The 25344-nt window shown below is 37.5% G+C and overlaps 1 protein-coding gene across 3 annotated transcripts in view; it reads right to left on the bottom strand.

The window, feature by feature from the left end:
- The window catches only part of LOC136878809 (cell division cycle and apoptosis regulator protein 1), a 351110-nt gene that overhangs the window by 46503 nt on the left and 279263 nt on the right, over positions 1-25344 (bottom strand). For all 3 annotated transcript variants that reach the window (XM_067152300.2, XM_067152302.2, XM_067152301.2), the window contains one exon: positions 20063-20239. In XM_067152300.2, the coding sequence (XP_067008401.2) occupies positions 20063-20239 (177 nt within the window). The remainder of the gene's footprint in view (positions 1-20062; positions 20240-25344) is intronic.

The following is a 25344-nucleotide window of genomic DNA, read 5'->3' as shown; positions in this document are numbered from 1 at the left end:
TCAGGTCTCTTTGAAGGGATTGTTCGGGCTTTGCGGTCCTCCCAGTACTTCTTCAGACGCTCCGATCTTCGTGCCCTTTCCTCAGTTGAAAATGTGCGTGTTGTTGGTTTGTTTTGTGTAAGGGTAAAGCGGAGGTTTGTATTCTTGAGTTTTGTATTCAATTTTATCTTATTTTTGGTGTCTTCTGTTGTAAGGCCTATTTTCTTCAGATCCTCTCTTACTTCTCTGATCCATTTACATCCTGTTGTGGTATTTTTTGAGACGAGATTGTGTTGTACTAGTTGTTTCAGAAGTCTCGAGTCCTGCATCCTCATGATATGTCCAAAGAATCCCAGTCTCCTGTTACGCATAGTATCTGTAATGGGTTCTACAGTAGCTCTTTGTACACAACTTTGTTAGGTATTAACCGCCACTGTCCATCTTTCTGATATTTTTTGTTGATACAGGTTCTTCCAATCCTCCTTTCAATTTTCTGAAGTCTGTCAGTCTTTGATTGTTTATTCAGGTAAAAGAGTGTTTTTGCTGCATATGTAGCTTCCGGTTTTATAACTGTGTTGTAGTGTTTTATTTTTGTATTTATTGATAGACATTTCTTTTTGTAGATATCCCATGTTAATTTTTGTGCTTTAGCTAATCTATTTGTTCTTACTTGGATTGAGATTTTTTCATTTAAGTTATGTGTTATTACTTCTCCAAGATATTTAAACTGAGTTACTATTTTGATTTTATTACCATTTATGGTGACTTCTTTTAGCTGTGTTGGTTTTTGGGGCATAATTTCTGTTTTTTCAAATGATATTTTGAGGCCAATTTTATTTGCAATGTTTTGAAGTTCTGATATCTGGGTTTTTGCTTCTTTTATGTCCACTGCTAGTAATGCTAAATCGTCAGCAAAACCCAGGCAATTTGTTTTGATTTTTCGGCCAATCTTTATTTTGGGGGGACATTTTCTAAACCATTCCCTCATTACCATTTCTAGAGTACAGTTAAATAATAGTGGTGAGAGCCCATCTCCCTGCCGTAGTCCAGTTTTAATTTCAAATATCTCTGATGTTTCACCCCTAAACTTCACTTTTGACTTGGTATTGGTGAGAGTCAATTTTATCATGTTTATTAATTTGGGGTGTAGTCCAAGGTGTCTTAAAATTTTAAACAGAGATTCTCTATGGATGCAATCATAAGCTTTCTTGAAATCTACAAATGTTATCACCATATCTCTGTTTCTTCTCCTGTTATAGTCCATTATCAACTTAAGACTCATGATCTGATCAGGACAGCTCCTCCAGGGTCTGAAACCTCCTTGATATTCTCCTAGTTCTTTCTCAAGTTGTAAACTTATCCTATTAAGGATGATTATTGAAAATATTTTGTATGTTATGTCTAGGAGAGAGATTCCCCTGTAGTTATTAGGGTCGGTTTTGTCCCCTTTTTTGTGCAGAGGATGAATGAGGGCTGTTGTCCAGTGTTCTGGTAGTTCTTCTTTAATCCAGATAGAGACAAGTTGTTGATGGAGGGCAACTTTTGCTGAGGTTCCTGCATATTTCCAGATTTCCGCAAAGGTCTGATCTTCTCCTGGCGCTTTGTAGTTTTTTAATTTATTCAGAGCTTGGTAGACTTCCTTTATTGTGGGGGGATTGATGTTTTCTGGTGATGTTTTTATCGGGGTGTTGGTGTCCAAATGAAGGAGTTCTGTAGGTTCCTCACAATTTAAAAGCTTGTTGAAATGTTTAGCCAGAATTTCTGCATTGTCTTTATTGTTATGGGCCAGCTTACCATCTTCATCCTTCATCAGTAGGGTCGGGGGTTCATATTTTTGGAGCTGCTTTCTGAAGGTTTTGTAGTAGTCCCTTGATTTAGTTTTACTGAACTGTTCTTCAATTAACTGCAGGGTGTCCTTATGATGTTGTCTTTTTATTCTTCTTAAGACTTGGGTAGTTTCTTTTCTCTGTTTTACTAGCTTTTGATAGGATATTTCTGTCTTTTGGGACTGATGTAATAGCCATGCCTGATGTCTTTTCTCCACTGTTTCATCACATTCACTGTTCCACCATTGGTGTTTTTTACGTGGTTTAATTTGAGCTAGGTCTTCTGCAATTTGTTTAAGGTTGTGTACTAAGTCTTCAAGTTTGTCTGTGATTTTTATTTTTTCAGTTGCTTTCTGGTAATTTTTGTTGTTGATTAGCTGGGTAGGATCTATTTTTCTTTTAGTTTTAAGGGCTTACTTTTGTTGTCTCCTCTGGGGAGTGAGTTTAATTTTAATTTTAACTACGTAGTGATCTGAACCTGTGTCTATTCCTCGGAGGACTTTGACGTTATAGATCTCTTTGTGGTGGTATTTGTCCGTGCAGACGTGGTCCAGTTGCCATTCTCCTTTAGTGTAGTCAGGGTGTTTCCATGTTTTGAGTTTTAATGTTTCCCTTTATTAAGACTTATTTAATTTTTTAGCCAACACAGGAGTACTTTAGTCAGGTTTATGGAGGTTTTTCTTCTTTTTGTCAGCCCAATACTGTTTCATCCTTTCTGAACGTAATTTTCTTTCTGCTTCTGGAATCACTCTTCCTATTCTCTGACTGTTGATTTTCGTCTGTAGTCTAGTGTGTTTATCATTCAATATCTTGAGTGTATTTGTTGTGTATTTTAAATCTTCTATCTATTTATATAAAATAACTTGTCCTGACTGACTGACTGACTGACTGACTGATTCATCATCGCCAAGCCAAAACTACTGGAAATGAAATTATGGGGATATTTTCATATTAAGATGTAGGTGCTCGCTAAGAGAGGATTTTTGGATATTCCGTCGCTAAGGGGGTGAAATTTTAACATGAGTGTACCTATATCTCAAAACTTTAAAAGTTTTTTTTTTTTTGCTAGGGGCTTTACGTCGCACCGACACAGATAGGTCTTATGGCGACGATGGAACAGGAAAGGGCTAGGAGTGGGAAAGAAGCGGCCGTGGCCTTAATACTTTAAAAGTTTACAGGTGTAAAAATTGGTATTTATAATCTTTAAAAATAAGGAAACACGTTTTTTGTTTTTTTTTTTGTTTTCAGAAAATCGCAATAGGAGGGGTAAAAAAAAGGGTGAAAAAAAAGGGTTGAATGCCTTTTATCAGGATACCGGTACTTATATCTCAGAAACTGAAGATATTGCAGACCTGAAAATTGGTACTTTTGATCTTCTTTAAAAAATAAAGAAACAAGTATTTTTTTGTTTTTGGAAAATCCAATTAATGGGAGGGTGAAAAGGGGGGTGAATTTTTAAAATGAAAGCATGTATATCTCAAAACTTTTAAAGTTTATAGATGTAAAAATTGGTATTTAGAATCTTCATTAAAAATAAAGAAATGCCTATTTTTTTGTTTTTGGAAAATCCCAATAGGAGGGGTGAAAAGCGGTGAAAAAGGGGTTGAATGCCTTTAATGAGGATACTTATATCTCAGAAACTGAAGATATTACAGACCTGAAAATTGGTGTTTGGAATCTCCTTTAAAAATAAAGGAACACATATTTTGTTTTGTTTTCTGTAAATCCCAATAGGAGGGGTGTAAAAGGATGAGTAATGGGTTGAATGCCTTTAATAAGGACACATATATCTCAGAAACTGAAGATATTACAGAACTGAAAATTTGTATATGGGATCTCCTTTTAAAATAAAGAAACACGTATATTTTTGTTTTTGGAAAATCCAATTAATGGCGGTTAAACAGGAGTGACAAATTGGGGTGAATTTTTTGAAAGACTATATATACAGAATATCTGAGAAACGTAAAATGTAACAGACGTAAAAAGTGGGTATTTGGAATCTCCTGTAAATGTAAAGAAAGGATAGATTATTTGTTTTTGGAAACTCCACTTAAGGGGAACTAAAAAGGGGTGAAATTTTAAAATGAGAATTTCTACAGTGTATCTCAAAAAACTAAACATGTTACAGAAGTGAAAAATGGTATTTTTTTTATCTCTATTAAAAATAAAGAAACGTGTATTTTTAGTTTTCGGAAATACCACTTGGGTGGAAGGGGGGTAAAAGTGACTGAAAACGGTGTTGAATTCTTTTAATTAGGCTACTGATATCCCAAAAATGAAGATGTTACAGACGAAAATTTGATATTTAGAATCTGCTTTAAAAGTAAAGAAACGCGTATTCTCGGAAAATCCAATGAAGGCGCGCGTGTGTGTGTGTGTGTGTGTGTGAAAGAATTGACAAATTAATTGACTTAATTGTATGAGAATACATACATCTAATAAAAACTAAAGTTGTTACAGACATGAAAATTGGTATTTGGATCTCCGTTAAAACAAAGAAAAACGCGTTTTGGGGGGGAAACCATCTTGGGGGGCGGGAGTGAAAAGGAGTTGAATTCCTTTCATGAGGACACATAAATCAAAAACTGAAGAAGTTAGAGTCGTGGTAATTGGTATTCAGAAGATCCTTTATTATTAAGGAAACGGGTATTTTTGCCGGAAAATTCACTTTGGGGGGGGGGGAGGAGGAGTGTGAAAGGAAGTGAAAAAAAGTGAATTATTCTTATGGGGATACTTATATCTCAAAACTGAAGGTAATAAACGTGTGTTTGGAATCTCCTTTAAACATAAAGAAACACGCCTTCTTTTAATTTTTTTTGGAGGGGGGTAAAGAAACTTAATGGCGGTGGGATGTAAAAGGAGGTGAGTCCAATTTATTTTACTGTTCATAATGTACTTATAAGGAGCCTCCGTTGCTCAGGTGGCAGCGCGCCGGCCTCTCACAGCTGGGTTCCGTGGTTCAAATCCCGGTCACTCCATGTGACATTCGTGCTGGACAAAACGGAGGTGGGACAGGTTTTTCTCCGGATACTCCGGTGTTCCCTGTCATCATTCATTCCAGCAACACTGTCAAATATCATTTCATTTGTCATTCATCAATCGTTGCCCCAGAGGAGTGCGACAGGCTTCGGCAGCCGGCACAATCCCTATTGTCGCCGCTAGATGGGGGCTTTATTCATTCCATTCCTGACCCTGTCGAATGACTGGAGACAGACTGTAGATTTTCGATGTACTTATTCTAATCATAAACCGATCATTATTAATCTTTCCTGGATTTGTTTTCAACAGCCATCTTTTCCTTCGGAGGACGTTCTTAGATTACAGTATTCTCCTGGCATATAAATAAAAATTTTAACACATTTGAAATAAACGATAGGAATGAGATTGACCATCAAATTGTTCACCTCTATAATAAGGTAAATAATGCACGGAAGTATGTCATTCGTATCGCCAGAAATCCCGCACACTTGCCTACGTGCGACAATGGTGCTGGTCACATTGTCAACAATGACAATGGCAGCAGATGTAATTTACTGCCAAGGAGCGGTCTTGCATCTTGCTGTGGGGACCAGAACATCTATAATAATAATAATAATAATAATAATAATAATAATAATAATAATAATAATGTTCTGGAGCGTCGTCAAATGTGCGGAGCGCGCTGGAAATGGTTCCTGGACGGGTAATCACTAAGAATGTAGTCCGGCCGCGGGTTCAGTACCGCCAAGGCACCCAAGACGACACCACGCCGCATCTCCTGAAGGATTTGATCCATATTAAAAATGCTTATAGGAAAAGATGGCAAAGATTTCGGGACCCAACTGACCGGGTGGAATACCTGGACCTAGCCGAGAAGTACAAGAGCGATTGCTGGAAAGAAAGATTGAAAAATGGGAGGAAACTTGCCGAAATCTATTAGAAAACAGGTCAGATCGTAAATTTTGATGGATTTTCGCAGAGAACGAGTCACATCGCGAATTTCGGCAGATTATATATCTAAAACAATAAGCATTCAATTATAAATTTCAGTACCGGTAAAATACCGTAGCGAAGCACGGATATCTTGCTAGTTTAATATATAACTCTCTCACGTCTTCTTTAAGTTATGTGATCCATCTAATATTATTCTTGCTCTTCCATAATTTTTCGATTATTTTTCTACTGATTCTATTTTCTGGTGACCGTATTAGATGCCCTAAGAATTATATTAGTTTCTTTTTCATTGTGCTAGTCATAGGTTCTATTTCTTTATAAACTGTTTCATTGGAAACTAGTCACCAGACTCCGTTTACTTGATAAATTTTATTTAAACAGGTTCTCACTACAGTAGAACCTCGATTATATGTTCCCAGAAACTATGTTTTTCCCGTATTATTAATTCAAATTATGCGGTCCCGTGAGCATCCTAATTAAATCACGTTGAAAACTATTTCCCGGATCAACCGCCCAGAAATGTCAGTCCCATCAACGCCAAATCCTTGATCACACGTTTGTCAAGAAACTGTATCTTATGAAAGGACGGCTATGGCATACTTACGGATCTTGGTGTTGACGTCACATCATTGTGGTAATTTGAAGGAGTGCTATACTGGAAAAGCGATCGGTGGTGAACTTGCATAAGGAATCATCTTAGCATCATATTCGGGTAGCATTGTTTAGAGAATCCTCGAAAATCATAAAGCAGAGAGTGCCCACGACAATTGGGTGGAGACAGAGCGCATTTCGACAGCTCTATTTGAAGACGAAATGAGTTTCGTCAAATGTTCGTACTTGCAAAACGTGTATATTATGTTTAGGGTTAGATGTTTAATTTTTTTACATTAAAAAAATTTGAAATAAACGATAGGAATGAGATTGACCATCAAATTGTTCACCTCTATAATAAGGTAAATAATGCACGGAAGTATGTCATTCAACAGGTTTTCGGCATTTCCCTCAGGACACTGTATAGTCACTGCGCTTTCAGGCAGGAATCGAAACTGCTCGTTCTTAAGTAACACAAATGTAGTATTTTAATATTATCGTATACGATTACTGTATGTTATCGAGACCAGAACAGATGTTGCACCTTACATACATAAAGCCATGGGAGGTTTTCCGATTGCCTAATGCTGTTTTCGTCCCAATGTAAGACTGGGAATTTCACGTTTTTGTGTTAAAATGTTATAAAAGCCGCAGTCGTTTTATTTGCGCACGTTACATTTAAAAACTTTGCATCATTTCATACTCATACCGACATGTACAGTGAGTGCGCTTTCCAGCTGAGCTCAAGGTCAAAAATAATCGTAATTTTGGAAATGTTAACGATAATATTTTTTTCTTTCCATTTTGATTGTGATTAGTGACGAGCAGAACTAAATATAATGCATTCGAGAACTTGAGGACTGATACTTTCGAAACAATACTCTCGAGTTCAACATAACCTTTAAAAGTCGATGTAGGCCTAATTTACGCAGTACAAGATTTCCATAAATTGACTAGGAACAGTATACCGGTGACCAAATTACAATGGAAGATAAAAAAAAAAGGATTCTGCCATCATGTTGGTCACTTTTGTATCTACAGTGAAACCTCGGAATGCGAGTAACTTGGTCTACGAGTGCTTTGCAAGACGAGCAAACATTTTAAATAAATTGTAACTTAATAAGCGAGCAAGGTTCCGCAATACGAGCGTCATGCGTGCCTACGTTTTTCCCTCCCCTGTGCCTTTGTTTAATGGATGAACGAGGTCTTTGGTCCTGTAGCTAAGAAATACCTTGCAGAAAATAATCTGCCACTCAAAATCTTGCTGGTTATGGACAATGCTCCTGCTCATCCTCCAGGCCTTGAGTACTTGAGGACAACTTACTGGAAGAATCCAAGTTCGTTAAGTTCCTTCCTCCCAACACTACTCCAGCCTATGGATCAGCAAGTCATTTCGAACTTCAAGAAGCTATACACCAAAGCACTATTTCAGGGATGCTTCGAAGTGACTGAAGGAAGAAACCTTACCCTCCGTGAGTTTGGGAGAAATCATTTCCCCATCATGAACTGCCTGAAGATCATCGATAAAGCTGGGGATGGAGTTACCAAGAGAACTGTCACTTCCGCTCGGGGAAAGCTGTGGCCTGACTGTATTCTTGGACGTGACTTTGAGGGGATTGTTGGTACGATGAGCCGCCGATTGTTGATGAAATTGTGTCCTTAGGGAAGACTATGGGGCCGGAGGTGAATGACGTGGACATTCAAGAGCTGGTGGAAGAACATAGCCAGGAACTGACCACCAACGAGCTGATGGACCTGCATCGCGAACAACAGGAGGAGGTTATGGAGGAGATCTTGTCCGGGGAAGAGAAGGAGGAAAAGTCAATGGAATCTCTCACTTCAACTGCGATTCAGAAGAACTGCAAAATGTGGGAAATGGTGCAAAATTTTGTAGAGAAACACCACCCGAATAAGGCTGTAGCAGTGCGAGCGATGAATCAGTTCAATGACAATGCAATGTCACATTTTCGTGAAATCCCCAAAAAGAGGCAAAAGCGACAGTCATTGGACAGGTTCCTCGTTAAAGCTGCACGAAAAGAAAACAATTCCAGTGAGCGAAGAGATAGCAGTGATTCTGTTCATGAAATTCGTGCTATACAGTAACTCTTCTCACGTCATCTCTCGTCTCCCTCACACCAACAATGATTCTATGGTAAGGTAAAGTGCACTTTAATTCGTTTTACGCTATATTTTGTTTTAGAAATGGTATGCGAATACATATTTTTGTGTTGTGGACGAATCATCCGCGTTTCAATTGTTTCTTATGGGAAAACTTGCTTTGATATACGAGCATTTTGGATTACAAGCATGTTGCCGGAACAAATTATGCTTGCAATCCAAGGTTCCACTGTAATGCGCTTTATTTTATTGGATTAGATAATGAAAAACTACTTGTGGTCGGTTGTTGTTTGGCTTGGCGTTACGGGTGTTAGATTTTTCGAAGAGTTTGGCTGATCAAAGTTTCTGAACTGAAAGAAGTTTTCAAAGGAATATGACGAAGTTTTCAAAGGAAACTGACAAAGTTTCCCCTGTAAAACCGAATGTAAAGTTTCGAGATTTTTAAGTCGTGTGCCGGTAATTAACGTTTCGGAGGGCCCGGGTTCAATTACTGGCCAGGTCAGGCATTTTTACCTGGATATGAGGGCTAGTTCCAGGTTCAGTCATTCTACGATTACCTTTAATATTGAGGAGCTATTTAATGGTGAAATAGTGACCCCGGTCTAGAGAGCCAGGAATAACGGCCGAGAGGATTCGTCACACTGACCATGCGACATCTCGTAATCTGCAGGCCTTCGGACCGAGGGCGGTCGCTTGGTAGGTGGAAGGCCCATTGGGGCTGTAGTTGGGTTTGGTCTTTCCTCCACCACCCCGTGCCAGTCGCCAAGATGACTGAAGGAAAACAAAACAAGAAGTCTTGGTGAGACAAGTTACAGACTGCCTCCCTGTCAGAACAAGTAGTCTGCTGTCGCCATCTAGCAGGGCGATTATGATTAATAGAATTTTACAATATATATAAAAGGATTTTGACACGATTATTAATTTTATTGGCTACATTGGACCACTTGAGTTGTTCCATGTTCACTTTCTCTTTGAAGGTTGAACTGTTTGGTTCTTTTGATCTGCCTGGTGCTTTTCATGCGTTCCAATCGTAATTTTTTTAATTCATCTGATATCGCTATAGCCTTTCTGTATGTCATTTCTCCTAAAAATTTGCAACTCTTAAGAAAGGTGTTAATTTTATTTTTGTACTCAGCATATGTTGTCTGGAGTCCAACTGCTTTGAGATCTCACTGAATTTTATGGATCCATTGTCCTTCTGTCTTCATTCCAAGATTTCTCATCACTAGTTGTCATGAAATCCAGTTTCCTGGCAGTTGCAAGATGTGAAAAATTTACAAGATTCCTTTCTTCTTCAATGTGCTGGTAACGGGGTCAATGTTTCAATAGACAGTTTCGTTAAGAAGGATTTTCCCGAATCCTTTGACCTTTTTTATTTATGCAAGTTCTAATGATTCTTCTTTCAGTTCTTTCATTTTTAATTTGGAACAGGATAGTTACAGTTTTATAGTGTTGGATCTTAGTGTGTACTGACAGGCATTTTTATTATATGTTGCCTTAGAAGTAATTTTAAAATTTTGATAGTTCTATAGTTTCTTTCTCGTTTACGTAGTGTATGATGATTTATACAAGATATTTAAATTGTAGACCTCCAATATTATTTATGAAGACTTTACTTAAGCTCAGTGGTTTCATGAGCATCATCTCAGTTTTCTCGAAGGGTACTTGTAATCCTATTTTTAGAGAGATTTTTTTTGGAGAATGGATCATGGTGTGGGTTACTGTTGTCACGTCCTAGTTCATGAATTATGGGCAACAGCTGAATGGCCTAGTAAGTGGTCCTGAGAGTCGGGATATCAGTTGCTACAGAATGGGAGTGATCATCTCGGACATCTTCTGAGTCATGGTCCTGAGCACAAGCAGCACATGATGGGAGCCATCAATATTAATGGGGCTTATGGAAGAAAGAAATAAGAACTGGTTGAGTCAGCAAAGAGGATGCATCTGGATGTGCTAGGAGTAAGTGATAATCGGGTCAGGGGAGATAACAAGGAAGAGAGAGGAGATTATAAAGTGTACTTGACGGGTGTTAAAAAGGGAAGGGCCAGAGTGTGGGATACAGACCACTATATGATCTGTAGTGAACTAAGTATCTCTAGGCCTTTGATAGAGAAAGTGAAATCTGTCTGCAAACGAATAAGGGTAGAAAATCTCCAGGACGAGGAAATTAAACAGAAGTACATGGATATGATTAATGAGAAGTTTCAAACAGTGGACAGTAAGCAGGTTCAGGATATAGAAAAAGAATTGATGTCATACAAGGATGCTGTAGTAGAAACAGGAAGGGAATGCCTAGAAACAACTGTGTGTAAAGATGGGAAAAAGCAACATTTTGGTGGAATGATGAAGTGACAGCAGCTAGTAAATGTAAAAAAGAAGGCTTATCAGAAATGGCTCATAACAAGGACTGATGCAGGGAGGGAATTGTACGAAGATGAAAGAAACAGAGCGAAACAAACAGTTGCTGAATCCAAAAAAGAATTCGTGGGAAGATTTTGGTAATAACCTGGAAAGGCTAGGTTAAGCAGCAGGGAAACCTTTCTGGACAGTATTAAAGAATCTTATGAAGGGAGGGGAAAGGGAAATGAACAGTGTTTTGGGTAATTCTGGTGAACTCATAATAGATCCCAGGGAATCAATGGATAAGTGGAGGGAATATTCTGTAAATCTTCTCAATGTAAAAGGAAATCTTCCTGGTGGTGTCGCAAACAACCAAGCTTATGGGGAGGAGTAAAATCATGTTGGTGAAATTACGCTTGAGAAAGTGGAAAAGGTGGTAAATAAACTCCATTGTCATAAAGCAGCAGGAATAGATGAAATTAGACCTGAAATGGTGAACTATAGTGGGAAGGCAGGGATGAAATGGTTTCATAGAGTGGTACAGTAAGATTAGCATGGAGTGTTGGTAAGGTACTTTCAGATTGGACAAAAGCAGTAATTGCTCCTATTTATAAGCAAGGAAACAGGAAGCATTGCAACAACTATCGAGGTATCTCACTGAATAGTAAACCAGGCAAAGTATACACTGACATCTTGGAAGGGAGGGTGTGATCAGTGCTTGAGAGGAAGTTGGATGAAAACCAGTGAGGTTTCAGACCACAGAGCGGCTTGTCAGGAACAGATTTTCAGTATGCGCCAGCTAACTGAAAATGGTATGAGAGGAATAGACAGTTATGTTTATTTTCGTACATCTAGAGAATGCATACGACAGGGTACTGAGGGTAAAGATGTTCGCTATACTGGGGGACTATGAAATTAAGGCTAGATTATTAAAATCAATCAAAGACTTTTATGTTGACAATTGGGCTGCCATGGGAATTGATGGTGGAATGAGTTCTTGGTTCAGAATACTTACAGGGGTTAGACAAGGCCGTAATCTTTCACCCTAGTTGTTCGTAGTTTACATGAATAATATTCTGAAAGGTATAAAGTGGCAGGGAGGGATTCAGGTAGGTTGAAATGCAATAAGCAGTCTGGCCTATGCTGACGACTTTGTCTTAATGGCAGATTGTGCTGAAAGCCTGCAGTCTTGGAACTTAAAAATAGGTGTAAAGAGTATGGTGTGAAAATTAGCCTTTTGAAGACTAAAGTGATGTTAGTAGGTAAGAAATCCACGAGAAGTGAATGTCAGATTGGTGTTACAAAGCTGGAATAGGTAGATAATTTCAAGTATTCAGGATGTATGTTCTCCCAGCAGTGAGAATGAATCAAGGTGTAGTAAAGCTAATGCAGTGAGCTCGCAGTTGCAATACAACAATATTCTGTAAGAAGGAAGTCAGCTTCCGGACGAAACTAACTTTACATTGGTCTGTTTTCAGACCAACATTGCTTGTTCATAAGTTAGAAGTAACAGACAAGAAACTAGCAAGGATGATTGCTAGTACAAACAGGTGGGAACAATGGCAGGAGGGTACTCAGAATGAGGAAATAAAGGAATAAAGGAATGAACTCGACCAATGAAGCTGTGTGCATAAACCGGCTTCGGTGGTGGGGTCATGCGAGATGGAGGATAGGTTACCTAGGAGAATAATGGACTCCGTTATGGAAGGTAAGAGAAGTAGAGGGAGACCAAGACAATGATGTTTAGACCCAGTTTCTAATGAAAAGATAAGATGTATAGAACTACAGGAGGCCACAGCAATAGTTGCAAGTAGGGGATTGTGTGGCAATGTTTAGTAAATTCACAGAGGCTTGCAGACTGAATGCTGAAAGACATAACGGTCTGTGAAAATGATTATGTATCTATTGTGATCTAGCACAAACTTCCTCCAAGTCAAGGGCTAAGAGACCTAAATCGTCCACAAATCCTAGGCAGTTTGTTCTTATTGAAGGTTTTGCTCCAATTCTGGTTGTAAGTGGGTTTCCTTTTGCCAAAATTTCAGGATGTAACCAAGAGTCATATTGGAAATCAGTGGAGATCCGTTACCGTGCCTGAGACCAGTTTTTATTGTAAAAGCTTTTGACACTTCTCCCCTGAACTTTACTTTGGAATACATGTTGGTTACAGTTACTTTGATGATTTTTATTAATTTGGGATGAAGACCATATGCTTTGAAGATTATTTAAAGTGTGGGTCTGTGGATACTACCATAAGCTTATTTGAAATTATGTGGGTTCATTTTATCTCCTGCTTTAAATAATGGATGGATTATTCCTGTGATCCAGAATTTTCTCTATGATCCACATTTCTACTAGATGTTGATTTATGATCACAGGTTTTTCAGCATTTTTCCAGATTTCTGCAAAGGCTATGTTTTCACCTTATGCCTTGCAATTTTTTATTGTTTTAATTGAGAGTTCTACTTTGTTGGAGGATCTATTAGATCAGAGGTGATTAAAATGGATGTGTCATTGCAATTTGAAGTTTGTTGAATGTGTCTGTGAGGATCTCTGAATTTTCTTGGTTACTATGGGCTAACTTACTTGCTTTATCTCTCAACAATAATGCTGGGGGTTCATATTTTTGAAGATATATGCTGAAAGTTTTGTAATAATCATGCAATTGCTTTTTCTGGAAATTTCCTTTGATTCTTTCTAAGGTATCTTTAAGGTGTTTATAATTTGTTTGATGGTTTATCCAAGCTTGGTGTCTCCTCTCAATCACCTGGTCGCATTCTTTATACCACCATTTATGTTTCTTCCTGGGATTTATTGCAGCTAATTTTTCTGCAATCGATTTCAATTTCGTGGTCAATCATTCTAGTGATATGGTGTTGATAGATCCTTCCCCTGCTTTCCCATAGTACTCCATATTTTTGTTAATGTAGTTGGGTCGAATTTTCTACTATTTTTATTTGGAGGTTCATTCTTTACCATTGTAGTTTATTTTATTTTGATCTTTACAACATAGTGGCTTGACCTTGAGTCTACTCCTTTTTTTAGGACTTCAACATTGTGGATTTCTCTATGGTAATATTTATCCATGCAGATGTGGTCTAGCTGCCATTGACCTTTTCTGAAATCATGTTTATGAGCATTGGCTGTGAAGGAAGCAATGGTCAATGGTTATATTACATATAACTTAACAATCTGGATTGTCCGGCTCCATGGCTAAATGGTTAGCGTGCTGGCCTTTGGTCACAGGGGTCCCGGGTTCGATTCCCGGCAGGGTTGGAAATTTTAACCTTAATTGGTTAATTTCGCTGGCACGGGGGCTACGTGTCTGTGTCGTCTTCATCATCATTCCATCCTCATCATGACGCGCAGGTCACCTACGGGTATCAAATCAAAAGACCTACATCTGGCGAGCCGAACTTGTCCTTGGACACTCCCGGCACTAAAAGGTATACGCCATTTCATTTTCAACAATCTGGATTAACAATGCTGTTTAGTCATATACTGCAGCATGCTGCTTTGTCATTACTTCAACAAGAGCTACAATTTGACTGGAATAATTCTCAATGGCGGTCATAACAAAATTCCTTTAACAAAATTCCAGGACAGTCACTCCAAGAGGAATATTTTAAGAGAAGAATGAGTGCTTTATCAATTAATATTATTTTTACAACACATCAGGATACGAAAAATACTAGATTAATCTGCAGAAAGTGAATAACTTTGGAGTCATTTCTGAATTTATCCACTAATTCAAAACATCAACAATCACAACCAAGTATGTTAATAATAATAATATGACCTCAGCTACAGAGCGCAAGTAATTTGATTTGACACTATTTAAGTTGCCTCTAGTCACTTTTGATTTTCCGTTTTACACTACAAGATACCAGAGAAATTGGAACTCTGTTGAGCAACTTATGACTGGAGTTTATATAACTTTGGCTGGCTAGCAATAAACATAAAACCAGAGACATTTAACAGGCCGACATCATACTGAGCCATATAACGATATGCCTAAATATATTAATTGTAACACTGCGGCATAATTGTATTAATTGTATCAGTGAGTAGCTGGAGACCGAGGCATCAATTCTGGAAGGCCGTGACATAGGCACGGTGTACCCCAGATACAACCAGTACAAACGGACATTTCAAGTTTGAATCAGGCCGTTGGTTGTGTATTTCAATGCATAGACCCCCCTTTAGATTTCAAACTCAACGACTTTGAGCTGAAGGCACAGTAATTTAAACTTTGGGAACCACCCAACAACTACTCCAGGCTGGCCAACTCCACTATTCCAAGACTGGGATCCTTTGAAATTAAATTGATATCTCTGCTACCGAGCTTAACTCCACAGGTCTGAATACATCACAAATTATAGAGTGAATTAACAAGCATTTTAAATGAATAATAGTCGGTACTTGTGACAAATTAAATTTTCTGTGCTTTGAAATAAAAGTTCGTTGAGTCTCTAACAGAGACTAATGTTTCTTGGGGAAGTACCGAGTCCAACGGTCCCAGTGTAAAGTTATTTAAACCAGTGTGGAGAGGGTAAGCACTCTCATTAATCGCGGTTCGGTCGGTCTCATGCTATGTGTACGGCAGTCGATGTATAAACTGAGCTAATCGTCGGTTGCGCGGACTTGATAAATATTTTCTTTGTGTCGGTGAATACAGATTTTGTTATTATTATAACTATAAGACTAAATATAATAAAAGACCGTGAGTTCTCTGCTGACTTACATAATGTTAAATTAACCCAAGTGCGGCAATGGCAGATATGTTTATTTTTCAGGAAGTACATTTCAGTTGTGAATTAATCCAGTAACTGTGTGCTTGTTCACGCAAAACTATACCGCTATCTAGCAATGCGAACCCTCTATCCGCGTTCATGAGTCACGATTTAACGTGTGCACTGCGTATCTACAAATACTGCTGTGAAGGACTGAAGTTGACCGGGAAATACTCTCTTAATTAAATGAAGTGCAAATCGGACTAACATTTGCAAGTTGACTGAAGCAATGTACAGTCTATCATTTAGGTCGATTTCTAGTGCACGTGCACGCTAAGCGGTCTAGTTGATATCCAGAGATTTCAGCATCATTCCAGATGGCTCCAACCTCAAGAAGATGACATCAATGGGATCTCCAGGAGTTGAGACGAAGACTGTTCAGCCCACATTCTGTGCAGTGATGTGTGCCTAACTTGACAAGACGTAGTGGTCAGGTGATTCGTTGCTGATGGCAGTAAGCTGTGAAAGTTAAGTTTCCTTTGTCTTTTTAGCATGCAAACGTAGGAATTGTATAATAGTTCTTGGAAATTTTTATCAGTTGTAAATTGTGTTAATGTAAGCCAGAGAGGCATTTGTTTTGTTTTATTTTCATTAATGTAAATGTTGTTCAGGGCTGAAATTGCATGATTGCGTCCAGAGGCAACTGTGTATATATTTTAAATAGATGGGATGAGGAATAAATGCAGGACTATTTAACTAGATACATATTTTTTCTCAGTGATTTTAATGAACTTTTATTTCCATGTTGTTTTTTTTTTTTTTGTATGATAGAGTTTGACAGAGTCTTAGCCCTGGTAGTAGGCTGCATGCCTTTCAGCATTGTGTGTTTAAGGAGAGATTAAGTATATAAATAGAGCAGGTTGTATTTTTCTTGGCATGATGCATGTGCAATTTCAGCTGTAAAGTACGGTGTGACAAGGTTCCATTCGTCGTTGGTATTAGAGTAAAATTTTCAATACTCAGGGCAGGCAAGTATAAGGAATGCTAGGGCATCGAACCACGGCTTGTAAGGCCATGCAATATTGTTTGGGCTAAATGTGTGTTACATAGGCGTGAATCCGTTATATATGCCTGGGAACGGAAAGTGGAATGTGTTAAAAAGCCGCCTATGAACGAGCACGATTATGCTTTGGGCTGTGATATTATGTGAAAGAATAAAAGAAGTCGGCTGTTTCCCAACTCTGTTTATTTTTGTTAGTTCCCAGAGAGGCAGGCAGTTTTGTCACAGCTGACTGTACTGTGAGCCCATTAGAAAGAGAGAGTATTCTCCGAGGGTGACTGCTAGATTCTTGGAATACCGCTCCCTCGCCCTATGGCTCGTTCTGTTGTCCCTTATAGCTGATTCACCCGAGCCACGTGGGGAGAAATGTCAAAGTGATGAGCCAAGGTCGACTTCCAACCACTTTATCTTCGACAATGTAATTACATGTGCCTTTATTTCAGGTGATCTTCATGTGTGTGTGTTTGTGCTGTATACAGTTAGTGTCTTGTGTTTTCATTTTTGCTTTGTCATGTATGTGTTGTCATATCGCCTGTGTGTTGCATAAGGGGATTGTTAGCCCGCAAGGCTAAAGTGAGGGAAGTTCAGGTTCCAGTCCTGATCCATTTGCAATGGGATCGTGCCCATTTATAGAATCTGTGTAATATGGAGAGATGTGTGGGACAGCCTTGAATTAGTGTTGATATTTTGTGTATCTGAATTGTCGGACTGTAAATAATGTTTAATCAAACCAATAACTAATTATACCAATTATTATGTGCGCATTTACAGAGACGGTATCATATCGCGCCTTAGAGCTACTGACAGAGGAACTTAATGGATCAGTTCACAGCATAAGCGAAAGTAGCGCGAATCCAAATTTCCACTGAAGATACTGTGTATTTGTGATTTAATTTGCGGGACGTACCTGTGTTGCTTTGTTCGATTTTCTATGATTTGTGTAATTATTTGGATGCGTCACCATTACAGACCGTTTTAGGTCGTTTCACGTTTTTAAAAAAAATTTGCACATAAATTAGTATGAGCTAGGGTATATACATGTTTTTGGGATAATAAATCCATTGTACCCAATTACCCATGTATTATTCAGTAGCTATGTATCAACTTTTCCTGTCTATATACTATTAGTATGATTGAATTAGACATCTTCGTGTTGCCCTTTATTTTCCGAACATTACCACGCGCATCTACCCTGAGCTTAGTCCAATTTGGAGACAGTAAATGGTGCAATATGACACGGAATGCTGCCCTGATCAAAGGATCATATCATGTCCTTCTGTATATTAATACGGAATGAATGGATTCAAACCAGATTTGAGCCTGCAAACTCCCAAGTGTAGAATTACTGTAATATGTATGTGATTTGAAATTAATAATTGTGTAAATCAAAATAATGAGAAGTGAAACAAATATCAGTGCAATGAATAAGCATGTGATAATTTTATTGGGTGTAAAAGGCACCTATAAATTCATAAAATATTTATATGAAAGTTTAGCCTTGCATAGCTAGAAGTCAAGGGAACATAACAATGCTGAATGAACCTCTTTCTTCCTCCATTGGCATACAACCTTCATACTTCCAACATTGGTTCCTTCACAACCGATGCTCATTCTTGTACATCAACAGCTGCTGTTTTCCATCTCCTCACTCTTACTTTCCTACATCATCTTGTAATCTCATATTGAATCCTTTCCTTCTCTGATTATAATCTGATAATTATCAGACTTACCCTGAAACATATTTTATTAAAACTCTTTCCTCTGGCATTCTCATAAAATGTTCCAACCATTCCAGTCTCCCAATTTTTATCACAGTAACAATGATGTGAATTGTATTTGCTGTGCAATCTGTATTTGTTCTTACAAGTCATTCATCGTAATCTCAAACTGGTCCACATATAAACTGACCAGATGTCCCCACAAAACAGCTTAATAGTTTGGCTTCCACAAAATTCAGTTTAAATAAAATTTCCCACTTTCCAAAAAACTGTTTTCCAAGATGATGGTACAACTCTCTTTAAGGATTTTATCTTAATGTTAAATTATGTAAATGATGACAAAGTGAATGATTCTAAATTATCTGTTGACAAAAAGTGAACTCAGTTACACTGATAGAAAATGAAATTCTAACACTATGAAGACACTTGTTTCGAGGAATGCAATTTAGGCTAAGCAATTGTCTAGATGACATATTTATTTGATTAAAATTTCCAGGTCACAGGCTCAAGTATGCGCGAGAAGACACGTGACACGGTAATGCCAGAGTTGGATGACGCTGGATTGGTCATCTCATAATGTCCCATACATGTTTAAAGGGCGACAGGTATGGTAATCTTGCAGGCCAAGGCAATTTGTCAACATTTTGTAGACAATCAAGAAATTTGACCATTTTCGGTCAACATCAATTTTTTTTCAGCCCCATTGAGCTTGTTTCTGCTTCCCAGCTTCTTTTCCACTACTAAGCTCATGAAAAAATACTATGGGTAGTTGTTGGATCTGCCTTGTCGATATTTACAGATTATAAATCTCATGTTTGATCCGTATTGACGGTTGAACATTTTACAAATTGTCGAATTGCGTTTACTTATCCTCCTAGTCAATACATAATATACATCTAGTTAAGATGAGCTTTCAATTAGACATGTTTCAACCCAAATATAGGGTCATCAAATCATCAAAATCCTAGACCTATAATAAGTAACACAAGCACTTCTTGAGATGTTCAAGAAAATACTATTCTGGTCATTTCTAATCACTAACAAAAAGAGATGAAATACAAGGGACACAAGGAGAGAATATCATGCCCGAAATAAGTTACCTTAAGATTTCCGACCTAAAAAATAATATTACATCATAAGTACAAATTAACAAGTTGTTTATAGAGAGCTAAAAACACATAATAGCATAAAGACAATGACAGGTCAATGTGGAAAGAGGAGGAGACAAGAACAATCTCCACATCTTCATATACTGCTATCTAAAGAAAATGTGTTCTCTCCTTATGAATCCAAGTTCTTAAACATAAATTTCTTTTCAATCCCAATGAGCTTGTTTCTGCCTCCCAGCTTCTTTTCCTCTACTGATATTGACCTGTCGTGAACTTTTTCTCCTTCTGTGTTTGTCCTGTGTTTCTAATGGTTTACCACTCTTGTATTCTTTAACATGTCTCTTTTTTTCTGTGTTTATCCAGTTTTTTTCTTGTTTTACACTCCCCTCGATGAGATTGGCATTCATACATCTGACGAAGCTGGGGAGCAGAAAAAGTGGCTGAGAAAAAATTGGATGTACAAGAAGCGAGACTTATGAGGAGTGACCCCATCTATTTGAACAAGGGAGTGTATGAAGATATGAAGTACTTCCTTGTCCTTTAAAGATCATGCATACTGAATTATCAATCTTCCCAGATTTGATCACTTATGTCCAAATCCTTTTTATTTAGCTAATGGAATCCCTTATCTATTCTTGAGGTTTATGACAACATATACCTTAGTATCCTCAGGCCTGTAGTCTAGAAGCAGGGATAGTGACATGATGGTGCAATCAAATTTCCCTGATTTAGCTGTCCGTGATGGATGGACTAGAATATGAGGAGATTCTGGAAGAGTGTACCTCTTCTCACGGGCTACTTTATCCTTCTCATCTTGTTTTTTCTTTTCTTCCTCCTTAAAGACCAAACAATAAGGATTTATGATATGGCTGACAAGGATATCAAAGTAATGTTAAGAGATCTATTCACACATATTTACTTTATAAGACATTTTTGAGAAACAAAATTACTCATACATATGAAAAAATTGTAATAACATGCTTAAAAAAAGACTGGTCAAAACATTCTCTACCATCATTTGAAGACAAGCATATAATACCTTATAATCCCTATTTAAAATTCCTAAATAAAATTATTTCTGTTCAGGCAAACACCATTAGTATTACAGCTGTTTAAGCCTTAAATTGGGAAATTACCAGCATCTTGCCCTTGAGCTTGTCACTGTAAATTTATGAAAAAGTAAAAAAAATGATATCTCAATTTTAACAGTGTGTGTACCAAAAGTATCCAGAAAATAAGTTTTGTCTGCAAACACTGTTGCTGCAACACTGCAGTCACAATTGTGCATCTGCATACTGAACTCCTCCATCCGCTGACAAACAATATACTGTAGAATATATCGAGACAGTTCGTTGGGTTGATACATCATTCAATGTTCTTGACATACTCAAGACATTCAGATTCTTGGCTATGTTTGAAATAAGGTATGTTATCCATGTTTTAAATGTATTACTGGAAGGAGATTCTGGGAGGAGTGTACCTGAACGATGAACAGAGTATAGTAAAAATGCCAGAAGTGATTCGCAGAGATAGATTTGAAATTTTAATGAAGAACATGGAAATATTAATGGCTAGCAATAAAGTGCATAATCAACTGTGGTCCATGATGATTTGGTGTCCAAGATTGAAGGTAAGATTCGTAAGAGCAGATGCTTCTCAATTTCTTCACTTTCTCTGGATCTCCCACTTTCTGTGATTTCGTAATAGGCTCAAAGATCTGACATCTTGATAGTAATTTAGATCTACAATACTTCATCAGAACCAAATTAAAAACCTTGAATTCTTGTATAATGGTATTTGTTAATAGTTTTGACCAGTATAAATTTCAAGTTTATTACTATAGTTTACAATCTTTTCTTATTTGAGGAGCATTTAAAAATTACGATAATGTTAAAAAATAATTTTATGCCAAGTGAGTTACCCTGAGGATCTCTGAACATTTCATAAGAACAACTGACCATTTACACATTATATATTTTTAAAAGTTAATACTGCACCGAGTTCAGAATGATTATAATAGTTACTCAGTCTTTAAGATTATAAGAACTACTATATATTAGGAATAGAAACTACATAAGGCAAGTTAGTATCTCGATACACTGCTTCAATTCCTCATTATTAAGTTTCTACCAACACCGTATTTTCTCAAATAACTCATAATATCTATATAATATAAGCATGGCAGTTGTTATGGAATTCAAAGAGTAGGTACCTTCCTTTAATTAGAGGGAACAAAGAAACAACTAATATGCACAAACAGCATTATTAAAATTGCAATTTTATTTCTTCACTTGTTATGTTCCACTTGTAACTGAGCAACAATCAGGGTTTAGCTCTTACATCTATTTAAAATCTTCAGCATAGCAGATAAATAATTTTAAAATATTTTTCAAGTAAATCCCTTTTTTTGTGTGAGTTGATGCTTCTAAAGGATCTGTTGGTGCAGTTGTGGTTTGCATATTCCTTTGGAATTTACCCAAGTACAGGTATATAGCTCAGTGGTTTCCTCGATAAAGTTTCAAGTGTGTCTGTTTTACATAACTTTGCATAAGACAACTTGTATTTACAGAAAGTCCTTGAATATTCTAAAACAACAAAGCCTGATCCAAATACTCCCACGATTCCTCCCACTTCAGGTAATATATTCTTTTATTAGTACAGTCATCTTAAAATTAAAATCAAAGCTGTTACAAGGTAATGAAGAACTTTTTCTTTTTTTCATGCCAAATGATATCCTTTTATTTTCACAGCAATGTATCAATGAAACTATTTTCTTGAAGTCATTCTGAAATAGTCTGTAGTATAGGTTCATATAACATACATACATACATACATACATACATACATACATACATACATACATACATACATACATACATACATACATACATACATACATACATACATACATACATACATACATACATACCCATCCCACATTGTCGGCGAACGAGGTTTCTCCACCAGTTGCGATCTCTGAACTTCTCTCCTTCTTCGATGCTTTCCAAAGTAGGTCCTCGCTGTTCAATGTCAATCTGCACTATGTCCTTGTACCTGAGACTTGGTCCTCTTGGTCTTTCGTCTTCAAGTTTTAGATCATACATTTGTTTTGATAATTTATTATCTCCCATGTGTCGCATATGTCCATACCATTTCAGTCACTGCGCTGTTACTCTGTCCTGCAGACTTACAACCTGAGCCTGCTTGCAGATTTCCTCATTACAGACTCTGTCCCTCCGTGTTTTACTGATCATTCTACAGACAAATCTCATTTCTGCTGCCTGGATTCTACTAACATCTTTATTTCTCGGGGTCCATGTTTTGCAACTACAGGTAAAGATTGGTACGTAATAGGTTTCATATACGACTCTCTTACATTTTGTTGGTATTTTCTTGTTCCATATTATGTCCATGTTTTGCAACCATAGGTCAGGATTTGTATGTAATAGGTTTCATATACGACTCTCTTACATTTTGTTGGTATTTTCTTGTTCCATATTATGTCTTTAACTATTTTGTATAAGTTGCTACCTGCCTGAATTCTGTGGGAAATTTCCTTGTCTATAGAACCAGTATCAGAGATAACACTTCCAAGATATTTGAACTGATGGTTCATCTGTAGCTGTTTCCCCTCCATTTCAATGTGCCCCAATGGTTGTCCATATCTTTTTATGACCATAACCTCACTTTTTTCTTGGCTGAAGATGAGTCCATATTCTTTAGCAGCTTCTGTCCAGAGCATATATTGTCAGCAAACAAGATCACTTTCTTTTTCTTACCTCCAATGGTTTGGTGAACTTTTCTCTGAATCTCGTTCATCACAGTGATGAAACGAAGAGACAAAACACCACCCTGTCTTAACCCAGATTTTATATCAAAGGTTTCAATCATTCCTACAGGTGTTTTGACTTTACTTCGAGCATCTTCATACAATTTCTTCATATAAGATCCGACTAAATTACTGGCAACAGGTGAGTGGCTTAGTAAGTGGTCCTGAAAGTTGGGATAACAATGGTATGGAGTAGGAACAGGTACCTCAATTATTTTCTGAACAGTGACCCTCCTAGAGCATAGGCATCTAGGACTACAGTATACAATCCCCTAGCTAGTATCTGGAACTTTAGATAAGTGATTTCCAACTTAAGTGCTGAGAAACAGGTTATGAGAGTTAAATTTTTGGGGGGCAAAAGGAGAAAACTTTAAGTGATTAATTTACAATTACCAGATAAAAATTATAAATGCATCTCTTATGCCTAACAGATGATGAAGAATATTAAGAGATTTGTTCCTGAGAAATAATTCCTCATTCCTAGTTTCAAGAGATGGAAACACACCCAGTACTTGAATATAATCTCAAAATTCAATTAAAATTTATAAGATTTGCAAGGTTTACAATAAAAATACAAAAATGATGGAAATGCTTAGATTTTACAGCATTGATGCAATTAATTTTCAATACATTTACTGCTACTGTTTAGATAATCAGTGAAACATGTGATTTTATTTTGTGGTATTATGATATTAGGGACAAGTGTCAACTCATTGGTGTTATTAGATTTTCTGATAATAAAGATGGCATTCCTATTAGAACAAATGAACACTGATGATCTAATGAAAGTCAATGGTTATAAGTATGGTAGAATAATTCAGTTGCCCGAAGGACATACTTAACCCTGTATTACAGCTTAACCGTGGTAAGTGGAAAGTGACCTAGAGGGTGACAGAAGATAAGGTTGGCCAATTGTTGAAGTCCCATTATTTCTGTGAATAAACAGGCAAGCAGTTTCTAAAACCCAATCCAGTCATCCATTGAAGTTCTGTTTAGCGCAGAATTGGTAACAGTTATAGATTGTAATGCAGAATCCCTCTATGCAGCACATAAAAAAAAAGAAAAAGATTTTATTTTCCCTGGAGACATACTTTGTACCACATTCAATCGAAATAGGCAATGAATCAGACTATGTTTAACTGGGCTTCCACTGTAGTAATCTTATATTTCATTATTTTTCCAATATTTATCCAAACTCTCCCACTGTAAAAGATGCTTGCCTCAAATATTATCCAATAGCAATAAAAGTATGTAATCTATGTGACCGTGCCAGATGCAGCTTGTACAGGGGAAAAGCTCTGAACTGAGTAGGGGCTTTTCTGTACTCTGTGGAAGACGGATCTGGATGGGTACGTCCTCAACCCCGACACGGCGCGTCCCAATGGCTGATAGGGGGCTTTCGTGAGAGAGTGGTGTTCGCACCCGCAGATCAACTGAGGACATGATATAGTGGCAGCAGCTATATCATTAATGCTGATAAGAAGATCGATACATCAACCTTGTATCAGCATACAGCTGCCTCGCGTCCTAGCATCCTTGGATGTTATGATGTGAAGTGGTTACTGCGCATTGAGGAAGGCAACGGGAAACCCCCTCAATTAATTTTCCCTAGTAATCACCATGGCTATGCTTGCAGCTAAATTAGTATCCGGAGTAAGCTCCTCAATCGGATCTTCAGGAGGGGCAGATACAAGCACAGCAATAGAAAGACTGAAATATCAAGATAAGAGTCAAGACTGGAACTTGGAATGTGAAGACGATGAGCCAGGCGGGAAAGATCCACAATGCAATAAAGGAGATGACAAGAATGAAAATAGATATTCTAGGAGTAAGCGAAATACGATGGCCAGGATCTGGAACCATCAACATAGACGAGCACCGAGTTTGCTACTCGGGTACAGACAATGGTATGCACGAACATGGGGTAGGAATCATACTGAATAAAAGAATAGCCAAGTGTGTTGACAATGTTATTCCAGTCTCATCACGTGTTATGTTAGTTCAAATCAAAGCAAGGCCAGTTGACTTGAATATTATTCAAGTCTACGCTCCTACTGCAGACAAACCAGATGAGGAAGAAAATTTCTATAATAGCATAAACCATATCCTGA

Source organism: Anabrus simplex, chromosome 8 (assembly GCF_040414725.1).
Source record: "Anabrus simplex isolate iqAnaSimp1 chromosome 8, ASM4041472v1, whole genome shotgun sequence".
Lineage (NCBI taxonomy): Eukaryota > Metazoa > Arthropoda > Insecta > Orthoptera > Tettigoniidae > Anabrus > Anabrus simplex.
Note: the sequence above shows the minus strand (reverse complement) of the source record. Positions and strands in the feature narration are given on the sequence as shown.